Source organism: Pungitius pungitius, chromosome 9 (assembly GCF_949316345.1).
Source record: "Pungitius pungitius chromosome 9, fPunPun2.1, whole genome shotgun sequence".
In the NCBI taxonomy this organism is placed as follows: Eukaryota; Metazoa; Chordata; class Actinopteri; order Perciformes; family Gasterosteidae; genus Pungitius; species Pungitius pungitius.
The window spans coordinates 19,963,695-19,975,438 of record NC_084908.1 but is presented as its reverse complement, the minus strand read 5'-3'; the positions used below and the strand labels follow the sequence as shown (position 1 = coordinate 19,975,438).

Genomic DNA, 11,744 nt, shown 5'->3' with positions numbered 1-11,744 from the left:
ACTAATCCACCGGCTGATGAACTCATAGCTGCTCCTCTGTGTTGAATCAGCAGATCAGAAACTCTTTATTCACTAAGTCACCACAAACACGTCTACACTAAAGAGGAGGCTGATGTCTCTGAGGTCAGCTCCTCTCTTCTGGAGTTGGTACTAAGCTGCTGTTCAACCCCAGCAGGGCTTCCTTCCTCTTTACCTCATTAGCATGAGCTGCAGGACCACAAGTAGCTTTAAAGTTAGTGTCTTACTTCTGCTGAAAGGAAACATCATTAAAGTGTTGTTAATGAGTGAAGATCATCTTGATGAAGCTGGAAGTAGCATCAACGTCTGTAATAATTCACATGAAATGAAAGGATGCAGTGTGACGTCCTCCTGTCCACATGGAGATAAATGTGTCCTCTCTGCAGCTCTTCATACGTCTTCCTCACATTCAGGACAGAAACAAGACAAACAAGCTGTCAACTCACACACATGCTGCTTTATTCATGTATTGTTTGGTCCAACTATTCACACATTTTAACACAATATGAAAGAGACTGTTAGGGACAGTGTGTAGTGTTTAGTGACATCTGCTGGTGAGGTTGCAGACTGCAGCCGCTCGCTCCTCCCTTCACAAAGTCCTTCAGGTAACATGGAGATGAAAAACAGCTCTCGGTGAACATATGAAGCGCTCCTTTAAACAAACATAGGTTCATTAGTGATGAAAATATATAATATTGTTGGGGAAATTAAAACAAGGTTCACAGGCACATGCAATGTCATTTTAGGTGGAGGTGCTCCAAACAAAACAAATGAAATAAAATAATTTAAAAAAATTCCCCTTTACTTCTGCTTATGGAGTCGCTCTTTTCTTATGAGATTTAATGAGATAAATCAATGTTGTGCAAATTGTTTACTATTTTCTGACAGAGTTGAAGCATAAGCAGCATTACACTAATAATACACCACAATATTCCTCACCAGACTGTCATGTAGCTCAACTAAAGACCCAGAGGAGGAGGAGGGGAGGGGCTCGTTAGCGCAGCCATGTCCCAGCTAATATCAGGCTAGAGACGGGGACACCTTGGACAGGTCGCCAACCAACCGCAGGGCTACACAGACAATTATGAGGGGCCGTTTAGGACTTAACTACTGAGACACTCCCACTCACTACCAAGACACTCACACTCACACTACTGAGACACTAAACACTCACACACACACTACTAAGATTCTCTCACATTGTATAGTGAGATGCTCTCAGGGTGAGAGTGTCTCAGTAGTTAAGTCCTAAACGGCCCCTCATAGACAATCAACCAGTCATTAACACACCTTTGGGCAATTTAGAGCTGTTTTTTCATGGGATAAAGATCATTGATTTAACTTTGCAATAGCCTTAGAATGATTAAACAATAACAAGAACCACAACAACCATGAAAAAAAATCTCGAGAAAGCACCACCTTAGTAGTGACATTTGAAATGGATAGAGATGAATCCAGACGTCTTCCTGGTCCTGTACTTTTACACAAACACGGTACCGTAGGGCAGTGTTTCTCAACTTGTGGGTCGCGGACCCGTTTGTAGTGGGTCGCGGGCCTTTGCATGTGAAAATTAAAAAAAATCGTCCTGTGATTTTATTTTGAAGGGACTTTCTGTAATGCGGCGGAGTTTCGCCTTTTTTTCCAGCTGAGAAACACTGCTCTAGGGTACCTGCACTTTATTTAGTGTTTTACTCTGAAAGGATCAGGCGGAAGCTCGTCGCTCTGCGCTAGCTAGCTTGTAGCTTGTAGCTCTCGGTGCATCCTGACGGCCGGTGAGGACGGAGCGATGTGAGGCGCGTGACCGCGGGAGGGAAGCGATTGACGGGTCCTGAACACAGACTGGACCCCCCAGGAAGGAGGTCCGGTGAGTTAAAGTCCGCTTTGACGTTAATATTCAACCGTGAGCCTCAAATGTATCGAAGCCGTCAAACGTCACCGTGTTTACGGGGCTTAACGGAGCGCTCAGTTCCGGTAACGAATGCGATGATTCACACGGAGACTCTCCGCTAAAACTCTTTTTAAACATTATGACTTTGTCACGACGTGCAGAACATGTTGTTGAATGTGTTGTTTTCCTCTGGGGGTTAAAGGACACAATTCTAAAATACGATGTTTTGGGGTGTGACTGTGAAAAAGGCTTCAAAATAAGAGTGTTTCAGTTTAACCAAAATAACACACCAATGGATGCTGTTGACGGTGAATATCGTCCCGGTTTCGTTCTTGGATCAAACGTCACCTCATGAATGAATGAATGAATGAATGATGCAGTTTAGTCTCGCAGGCTTCAGATGATTCAGGGATGTGCAACATGTGTGTAGCGGCGGGTCTGCTAGTGAGAGAAGGAGCTGAACATCAGAACTGAGACGTTAATGAGCTGCAGCCGCTGCTCGGGGAGGTGGGCGGGGCTTACAGGTAGACCACACCTAGCACCGTGACGTCACGAGGGGCGAAATACATTTACTTTGTTTTCATATGGTTATCAATAGTGGAATGGTTTTATTATTGCAAGGCACATTTGTCATTATTATTTTATTATTTTCTGTAAACAAGAAAAAAAGATCACAAGTTAATTATTCCAAATGAGCTCAACTACGTCTGTAAAGCCTTCTTTTACATGAATGCATTAGTAAAAGTAATCTAATAACAATGTGATAGTATAACAGTCACAGGAGACATGTTCTGCTTTAAATACTTATACAGCAATAATTAGCAGGCTACATTGTGTATATCGTTTAATTCCCCCTCTGCTTTCCACAGTGAAACGGCCCAGACAGCAGCAATACCAGGAACCATGGTGACCAAGAAGATCCGGACCGAGTACATGAAGCGGTTCAGGGACCCCAAATGGGAGACGTTTTCCAAGTGTTACGAGGACTCCCTGAAGTACCGTCTGACCCGGCGGGTGATGGAGCATTCCCACAAGCCCTGGTTCTGGGAGGGCTGGGACAGCAGCTCAGGGTCCAGCGGCTGGTCCACGCCGCGGCCGACCCGCAACAAAACCGCCCCCCTGTCCGTCACCCGGCCGGCCGCGGGGGGGAAGCCGAGGACGGACCCGCCTTCTGGGGAAAGACGGGCCGAGGGCCGAGGCGGGGAGGCGGACGCTGGGCCCGCTGCAGGTGAGGAGCAGCGGTTCTGACTCACTGTAATAAGTGATAATTCAGCAGGACGTCTGCTGCAACCTGGAGACCTTCATACGTCCCTCTGGTGTCTCTGAACTCCTGATGTACAATAAACAATATATTAGTGTATAGTATGGTATAGTACTATATCATAGGAATATTAATAGATATCTAATTTAAGAGTAAAGAAATCCAAAGACATATGATTCACAATAATACACCATAATATACAAAAAAAACAGCAAATATTCTAATAGAATACAATTAGAAAATGTGTATATATTTCTATTAACCATCGATTATCAACACGGTTGCTGTTTTTAATTTATATTTGATAATCAATAAATTGACTAACCTTTGCAGCTTTTACACAGACATTAATTCATTTGACTTTTTAAATATCAAAGTAACTTTAAACACTTCATGATCAAATCGCTGTAAAACCAATGAAGTTAAATTAAGTTTTTGTTGCTAATCAGACAACGTTAGCATGCTAGCTAACTTGACTAGTGGTAGTAATTATCCCGACTCTGAGTTCAGGCGTCATGGAACCAGATGCTCACTCATGGGTTCAGGATTCATGTGAGAAAACAGGGATCTATAAGTGACTAAAGTCTCCTCAGCGTCGCTCCGACCGCAACGGAGACAAAAAACTGCTTAAACTCAGGAGACGCTGATGCTAAAAATATTTGGACTGAAGGTTCAGCGTCACGATGATTCAGATAGAAAGAGCTACTGGGTCATCGGACAGGAAGGTCTTCATGATCCTCATCGATAGCATCAAAACGATTGTCTGAACCAAACAGAACCGAACTCCACCAGACAGACGAAGCGATGACGTCATCAGAACCTCGGTGAGAAGCTTCTCTGGAGGAGGTGGTGTCACTGAGCTCTGAGACCTTCCTGTGTGTCCACCCCGCAGTTGTAGAAAACGGCGTGAGCGAGGCCAGCGGCGGGTCGGCGCCAGCGGCTCCGGACCCCGGCGGGCCCCCCGAGGACACGGACAGCGGCCCCGCCGACTCCACGTCCTCCTCCGAGGGGGGGGAGCCGGCGCCGGTCCCCAAGCGGCGGCCCCGGCACCGCGACCCCCGGCCCGCGCCGCCGCCCCTGCCGCACCGGGACGGCCCCGGCGCCGCCGGACCGCCCGCGGCCCGCAAGACGCCGAGGGCGAAGAGCCAGCCCCCGGTCGGCGCCACGGAGAACCGGAGGCCGTCGGGCCGCCTGGACTGGACCGAGAGACACGCGGCGGTCAGGAGGACGCCGAACGACGTGAGTGGTGCCGCCGGACCTTTTAGTAGGAGCTCAGGAGGAGAAAAGGTAACGCCACGGGACACCGGAGACTCGGCGCCGGGTCACCGGACCCTCTGCAGGCATCAATAATACAACACGGGTGTGCTTTTCTCAAACCACTCTCCCCCCTCTCTGGTTTCCCCCCTCAGGTCCTCACGTCTGACGCCTGCTCTCAGACCCGGCGCGTCTGTGAGCCGGACCGCCGGCGGGCCCGCTCCGCCGACCTGGAGAAGACGAGGAGGCCCCAGCTGACGGTGGTGGAGGACCGCTGGGTGACGGAGTACATGCGCTGCTTCTCCGCCCGGCTGAGGTAGAGACAGGACCCCCCCCCCCCCCCCCAAAGCCACGTGTCCTCATGGGGACAAACTGAGGACCACGAGGTCTCATTCAGAGGGAAACTCACCCAGAAGTTTATAGTCGTTTATTACTTACTTATTTATTTATTTAATTATTATTATTTAAAATGTGTGTTTGTTGCTGGACAGAAACTTTGCTTTTGATGTTTGATGATGAACAAACGCTTTACTTTTCTCTTTATGTTGAGTTTTGTTTGACAAAAGGCAGCAGAAAGGGACCAAACTCAAGTACTTTTCATGTTTGACTGTTTTGGAGCTCGTGTTTAGATGAAAATAAGCTACATAGAAACAAGAGAAATAAGTATTTATGAGTATTTTCTGAGTATAAACTATATTTAAGATGTGCTGCCTTTATGATGAACTTAAATAAACTTTTAGTTTACAAGTCTAATGAACCAAAACAGATTAATTAACAAAAACAGAATCTCTTAATTTAAAGTATCAGACTTTTTGCTTCAGTACAATTTTAGATAATAACTTTGTGATTAATTTAAATGCAACAGTGTTATTTATGTTGCATAAAACAGCTGAAGATGAATTTATTTATTAGAAAACAAGCTTTAAACAGTTTGATTTACTGGAGGAATGAAGGCTGTCGGCTCATTAATTTCAAGAGTTATTCATAAAAGCAGCTCTGAAACACATGAAATACAATTTAAAGTGCTTTACAAATGATTGACAGGACCAAAGCACCCGGAGTTAAGAGTAGAATCAGAGAGATGCTTCACCGTATGATGTGATTGTGTGTTGTGTGTATTTATCGAGTGAAGTCATCACCAACTGATCACATGACCAGATTTGTCCAAATCAATCTGCTCAGAGTTCGAGGTTTCTTCCAGTTAAATTAAAAAATATATCATTTATAAAGAAATGAATGTGCTGAGTGTCCGGATCCCTCAAAATAACTACTAACTCATTTATATGACAGTAAATTGAGGGTTTTTTCTTGAGATCATCTTGGGGACAGAATGGAAAATGTTTTTAAAAAAAGTGTTTACAACCAACATCTGAACCTTTTTAGCGCCTGGTTGGATTTGTGTTTAGATTCAAATCAAACTGACTCGATGTGACTGTTTTTCCGACTGTTGGATGAAACTAAGGATTGTAAATAAATGCTGATGTCAGCGCGGCTCGGAGGGCTAAAGGTCATCACGTGTTCCAACATGGACACTCTGTATAACTTAATTTATTTCATATATGAATATTTTTATCAGAAATGAATCCCGTATGTTTACACACTTGTTCTGTAAGTTCTAAAATGTTTCTTTAGAAGAACAACGTGGTGATTGTGAGCAAACGTCTCAGGTACAAAGACAACGTTATGAAGCGGGTTTAGGGTTTGATTCTTTGTGCCGTTTATTGGGACCCGATGAGTCAAACTGTCTGACAATCACAGTAAAGTATCGTATTTTAACTAAAGAATGATAAATTCTATTTTATGTGGTGGAGAAAGTTGCTTTTACTGGTTTGTTGTGTCTCTGGAGCTTTGAGTCAGTTTGAATGTCGACTCATTCTCTGTATCTGAAAACATGCACTACCACTTGCTGTAAATCATATGAATAGTAGATTTGTGTCTTGTATTTCAATATGGATTAAAATCAGTTTTTATCTGCATCATTTCACAAAATTGATCTTATTAAAAGCAGGTTTAATGTTTGAAAAACCTTTGATCGGATCAGACTCATTTGTTGCTATAAAACTAAACTCAAGGGGACGTTTTTCAAAATAAACCTGCCTTTCAAAGAATATTTGGTTGTTGTGACTTCAGTCCTTTAGTTTGAAAATCCAGAAGTGTGTCCTCGGCCCCTTTTTGTATATAAAAGCATAAACAAGTTGTGGCAGAATGATTCTAACGGGAAAGTGATTAAAGTTTCTGCACATTTGTTTATTTGCAGCATTAAAATGGAAACGTTTTGAATCCAAACAAACAAAACGCTGTCATTTCATTAAAGTTAAAAACTAAAAACCGAGCGTCAACATCAGTAAGATAATTTAAAAAAAAATGATAAAAAACTTTCATGAAATATATACAAAGTCTCAGTAAAAACACTAGAAAAAAACAGTAGATCTCAGGAGGGGAGGCCGGCAGCGAGGATGCTGCCCAGCAGCACTCGGTCCTTCAGAGAGTTCTCAACGTCCTTCTCTTCGATCTTCAGGAAAACCTGCAGGAGGAACCAGACACATCATCTCAGCAGGTGGAACAGAAGCAGCTGTCTGTCACACAAAGCAGTCCCAGGAACCAGAGCCCCCCCCCCTTCCCTCACTGGGCGTTACCTTGGTGAGACGAGCCTCTTTGGCCTTCTTCAGGGAGAAGATGCCCCGACTCTCCAGCAGGCCGCACAGCGACAGACACTCGCTCTGCGCCACGGCCGACACCTGGCGCCGCAGGCACAGCCGGCTGTACGCCTCGTGGAGCTGGGACAGACAAACGCGCCGTCACACTCTGCCCAACAGCGACCCCCCCCCCTCCACATCTGGAACGTCACACAGATGGCGAAAGCGACTCACCTTCCCGAGGACGACCTCTCGGCCCCCGCCGCCGCGCGTCAGCAGCAGCAGGCAGCAGACCAGCAGCTTCTGCTGCAGCGGGAAGCTCTCCCCGTCCGCGTCCCCCCCCCCGCCGCCGCCCGGAGACGCCATGCGGTCGCCGTAGACCTCGGACAGCACGCGCGCCACCTGGGGGAGGCCCACCCGGGGGGGCCGGGCGCCGCTCGGATCCGACGGCCTCTTCCTCTCGTCGGACTCCACGACCTCGACGGCCCTCCTGCAGGCGGAAGGAGGAACGTCGAGCGGGTTGTAGAGCAGTGGGGGGTGGGGGGGGGGGAACGGAGCAGGAAGCCCTACCTGCAGATGTCCAGAGCTTTCCGGGCGTCTCCCGACACGGCCGACACCTTACGGGCACAGAACTGAACGGCCGAGGAGTCGAGGATCCCGTCAGCCGACGCCTGGGGGGGGGAGGGGGGGGGCAAAGGGTTCAGAAGTCTGCACACACACACAGGCGCGCTCTCTCTGCTGAAGGCGTGATCTCGGCTCACCTGGGCGAGCCGGTCCTGGACGATGTCGGTGAGCTCCTGCCGGCTGTAGGGGGGGAAGTGTAACAGCAGGGGGCGGCAGTGAGGCCGGGCCTGCAGGCGCGGCAGGATGCGGTCCGTCAGGTCCAGCGCGTTGGCGATGCCTGAAGACAACGAGGAGCCGCTTTAGCAGTTACAGGGAGCCTCGAAGCGCTCATTCTAGACACCCCGACTCACAGGTGCGTGAGGATGTGGGCGGAGCTCTTACCGACGAGACAGAGGCGGGACTCGGGCAGGTACGGCCACTCGAAGACGGTGTAGAGGACGTCCTGAGCTTTACTGTCCAGCTGGTCCATCTCGTCCAAAACCAGGAGCCTGAGGACCAAAAACACTCAGTCAGCTGTTCTGATCATCATCATCATCATCATCATCATCATCAAAGGAGTTTTCTAGTCTTTAACCAGCAGATTCATGTTTGGAATTAATAATTAATGATCTGCTTTTTGTCCTGCACTACAGACTACACATTAAATTAGTTCCTTATTTAATCTGGTTCTTCAGATACATGGTTGAGAAACGCTGTCACAATGTTAAATATAAAAATAATGTGATTTGTCTTACTGGTAAAAATTAAGTTAATTTACAGCTTTAAAGCTACGGTTTCTCGACGTGAAGAAGTTTGCCATACGAACACAAAACCCTGCAGATGAAAAGGAGCGTGGACTAAAACCCATGTGGATCCAGCGGGGGCCACTCACACTGGGGGCCCCGGGGCCGTGAGGAACCTCTGCAGCCCGCTCGCCCCGCCGGGCGCCTTCAGCTTGTCGGCGAGCAGCGGGAAGACGCCGTGAGAGCTCCTCAGATTCATGCAGTTCACCAGCACCGTCTGCAGGGACGCCAGCTCGGCCTGGGGGGGGGGGGGGCAGAGGACGCTGTTAGAACGCTGGTAAACGTAATGAACATTGATTAAGCATCGGGTCCTTCTCCATCTCATCCAGTCACATCGCTCATGGCGTCCACCTTGCAAAGGCTCGCCTCAAAACCATCATTTAGGGGTTTACAGCGATCGCCCCGAGCTAAAAGCTAAAATGTTGCACAAAAGCGTGTGTTACTTTGAGTGCAGTGAGTCAGTGTGAAGAGCTACTGCACATTATGGCTGAATAATGACTCACTGCAACACATGAAGGCATCTGAGAGGCTTCTATGTGGCTGCTGCACACTGACGTCACCGACTACTGCTACGAAGCTTAGTGGACCTTCATCACAATACTACCAGTATCATAGTACCACTGGTACTACTGCAGTACCCTCGTCCTGTGCATCATAGTACTACTGCAGTACCCTCGTCCTGTGCATCATAGTACTACTGCAGTACCTTCATCTCGTGCAGCATAGTACCACTAGTACTACTGCAGTACCTTCATCTCGTGCAGCACCCAGCTGAGGCACGCCGTCTTGCCCGTCCCTGGCGCCCCGGAGATGTAGAGGCTGCCGGGGAGGCGGCGCAGCGCCTTCTCCTCCAGGAAGGAGCGGATGGCGGCGCGCTCGACCTCTCGGGACAGAAGGCGCTCGGGGGCGGCGGTGTGCAGGGCCTGCTTCGCGCTGTGGAACCTCGACTCTGGGAGGGGGGGGGGGGTAATATTACTGTTTAGAATATTCCTGACATCAACGTTTGGATCGTGTGACAAACGGCGCCTCTCACTTTCTCCAAAGAGCCGAACGACCGGCGGCTTCCTCTCGGACCTGTGCGGCGCCGGGCTCCTGGTCGGCGTCTCCTGGCGCCTCGGGGCCGATCCGTCGGGGGAGGGGGGCGGCGCTTTGCACGGGGACGAGGACGGGACCAGCCGCCGGCGGGCCGGGACCGGCGAGTTCTCGGCGTCCTCCGGCTCCCGGGGAGACTTGCTTTGCTTCGGCGGCGAGCAGCGCGGGTCGGCGCCGACGTTGCAGCCGTTCTCGTCACCTGGAGAGACGAAAACAGTCAAAGACTACCGAGTACTACGAATAAAACTTGTTCTTTGGGGTGTTGTAGTATTCCCGCGTGAGGTTTCGTGTTTGTGACCTCGTGTGGACGCTCACCTGTGCGTTTGCGGGGGCTCAGCGGGAGCCGCGGCTGGAGGGCGGGGGGGGGCGCCGCGGGGCGTCGGGGCGAGAGGGGGGAGGGGTGAGCCGCGGGCGCTTTGGGGGAGAGCGGCCCGAGTCGGGGCAGAGCGGGCTGCTGGGTCCCGGGCTCGGCCGTCTTCGGGGCCGGGGGGGCCCGGCAGGATTTTCGGCGGGGGAAGGAGAGCGTGGGCTGAGCCCGGCCAGCAGAGCGCGTGCTCGGCATCTTCTATCTGAAACACGAGGGGGGGGGGGGGTTCTTTAACGTGTACATGGATCAATGATGGGATATTTGAGCAAATTTGTGTTTTCTGCCGTATTTATATTTACTTCAACTTCTTTACTTTAATGAGCACACAACACGACATTTACCAAACTAAAGAAAACAGTTATTTGGGAACCAATATAGTAAAACATATCACAATATGAAAAGGTGCCGATTGAAGTGGTTATAGATTAGAAGTTATAGATCTATAGAACACAACTACAATCACAACTTTACTACAGTAAAACGTACCAAAGAATGACCCCTTTCCAGAGTAAGTTTTCCAGAGTAAAGACCTGATTATTTAGAATATGTAATAATGTGTGCAACGCTTTAATGATGGTTAAAAGGTGGAGCTTTTATAGTTACTTTATACTGTAACTTCAGTTCATTATATCATAATACATATATTTGTAATTTCAACAAACTGAAGGATTGCAGTAAATGGGGGACAATACGTCCTCACGTCAAGTACCGCAAACTGAAATGAAGTTTTAGTAAATTGAATGTAGTTCATTCATGTTCCACGTCAGATTTACAACAAAATAGTATATGGAAATCAATATAAAATGTGACTTGTACGAAGTTTGTAACTCATGGCCTCATCCAACAGTTCATTATATTTAGATTTAATCACACGAGGCGAACAATGCGCGCGGGGAGTAAATGGCGCCAAGAAAGCATCAACGTAAGCGGTTCTGTTTACACAAAACACTCAACTTAACATTAAGACGAGACCGTTTAGTCAAAAACGCTTTAGGTTACAAAATATAAATGTTTGTTAAGGAAAATACACGAAGCAATCGTTGGCTTTTAGAAGCTAAACCAAGTTAGCAAACAGACACCGAACAGTAGAAGAAGAACTCACTTCCGGTCACGACACAAACACATTTTAAAGTGTTCACGAGGTGAATTAACGCGTCATTGGCAGATTTACCTTTCTTTAAAAGTTGAGAAGAATGTTTTGTGTCTCCTGAAGGTCCTCTGCGGGTCTCCGTCCCTCTCCGTCTCCTTCCGCACACTGAGCTCAAGCTAGCGCCAAATCTCCTTCTGCGATCAGCTGCGTGCCGCGTCACTACGCGCTGATTGGCCCGCTGAAGCACAGGGGGTATTGTCCTTGGATTCTGATTGGCCCTACACCGGAGACGGAAGCTACGTCAGTGCCGGGCTGGATGGGTGGCGGGAGTTTCAGTAGAGCAGAGTTTTGGCGGAATGTTGTCAGCTGTTGTTTGGTTACGTCATTCTGTAACGTGTCGAATCTCACGGTTTCCAAGAAGCAATTCACTCTGTATTACTGATGGCATTATCGATTATTTAAATCATTAGTAGTTTTGAATAAGGAAAGGATCTAAATACTACTATCAGTAAAACACAAAATCAGTAAAAGTCTTACAGTGAAAGTCTTACGTAAACAAAGACTTGGGGCAAATGAATAGTTCTCTTTGAGCAGAGAGTGTTTTAGTGGAAGGTCTAGTATTTATGGATTAGTGTGCTGCTGTATTTTAATATATAGAATAATGCATCTTTATTGTCCATTATGGTGGAAATTAAATTGGCATCAATGCATCATATTCCGTAAGATCTTCAA

The 11,744-nt window shown here is 47.9% G+C and overlaps 2 protein-coding genes across 3 annotated transcripts; one reads left to right on the top strand and one right to left on the bottom strand.

Moving 5' to 3' along the window:
- The first annotated feature begins 1,718 nt into the window (after positions 1 to 1,718).
- On the top strand, positions 1,719 to 6,616 carry ccsapa (centriole, cilia and spindle-associated protein a). 2 transcript variants are annotated; one of them, XM_037472144.2, is made up of 4 exons: positions 1,719 to 1,882; positions 2,776 to 3,134; positions 4,060 to 4,406; positions 4,577 to 6,616. In XM_037472144.2, the coding sequence occupies exons 2-4, from the start codon at positions 2,810 to 2,812 to the stop codon at positions 4,739 to 4,741; spliced, it is 837 nt and encodes a 278-aa protein (XP_037328041.2). In that variant the 5' UTR covers positions 1,719 to 1,882; positions 2,776 to 2,809; the 3' UTR covers positions 4,742 to 6,616. The 2 variants fall into 2 exon arrangements, with proteins under 2 accessions (XP_037328041.2, XP_037328040.2); XM_037472143.2 differs by having other exon boundaries at positions 4,060 to 4,454.
- Positions 6,617 to 6,811: 195 nt separating this feature from the next.
- cdc6 (cell division cycle 6 homolog (S. cerevisiae)) lies at positions 6,812 to 11,221 on the bottom strand. Its single transcript, XM_037471997.2, has 11 exons — positions 11,094 to 11,221; positions 9,871 to 10,124; positions 9,497 to 9,754; positions 9,213 to 9,412; positions 8,553 to 8,701; positions 8,063 to 8,169; positions 7,819 to 7,958; positions 7,628 to 7,728; positions 7,292 to 7,547; positions 7,058 to 7,198; positions 6,812 to 6,945 (listed from the first exon to the last, which is right to left on the bottom strand). The coding sequence occupies exons 2-11, from the start codon at positions 10,115 to 10,117 to the stop codon at positions 6,853 to 6,855; spliced, it is 1,692 nt and encodes a 563-aa protein (XP_037327894.2). The 5' UTR covers positions 10,118 to 10,124; positions 11,094 to 11,221; the 3' UTR covers positions 6,812 to 6,852.
- Positions 11,222 to 11,744: the final 523 nt, after the last annotated feature.

What these genes read in the sequence shown, in the direction of transcription:
- ccsapa (XM_037472143.2), top strand. Translation starts at nt 2,810, where the DNA reads ATGGTGACCAAGAAGATCCGGACCGAGTACATGAAGCGGTTCAGGGAC. An exon ending in GGACGCTGGGCCCGCTGCAG is followed by an intron (nt 3,135 to 4,059) that starts GTGAGGAGCAGC and finishes TCCACCCCGCAG; the next exon opens with TTGTAGAAAACGGCGTGAGC. An exon ending in GGAGCTCAGGAGGAGAAAAG is followed by an intron (nt 4,455 to 4,576) that starts GTAACGCCACGG and finishes TTCCCCCCTCAG; the next exon opens with GTCCTCACGTCTGACGCCTG.
- cdc6 (XM_037471997.2), bottom strand. Translation starts at nt 10,117, where the DNA reads ATGCCGAGCACGCGCTCTGCTGGCCGGGCTCAGCCCACGCTCTCCTTC. An exon ending in CGTTCGGCTCTTTGGAGAAA is followed by an intron (nt 9,413 to 9,496) that starts GTGAGAGGCGCC and finishes CCCCCCTCCCAG; the next exon opens with AGTCGAGGTTCCACAGCGCG. An exon ending in GGGTGCTGCACGAGATGAAG is followed by an intron (nt 8,702 to 9,212) that starts GTACTGCAGTAG and finishes CCCCCCCCCCAG; the next exon opens with GCCGAGCTGGCGTCCCTGCA.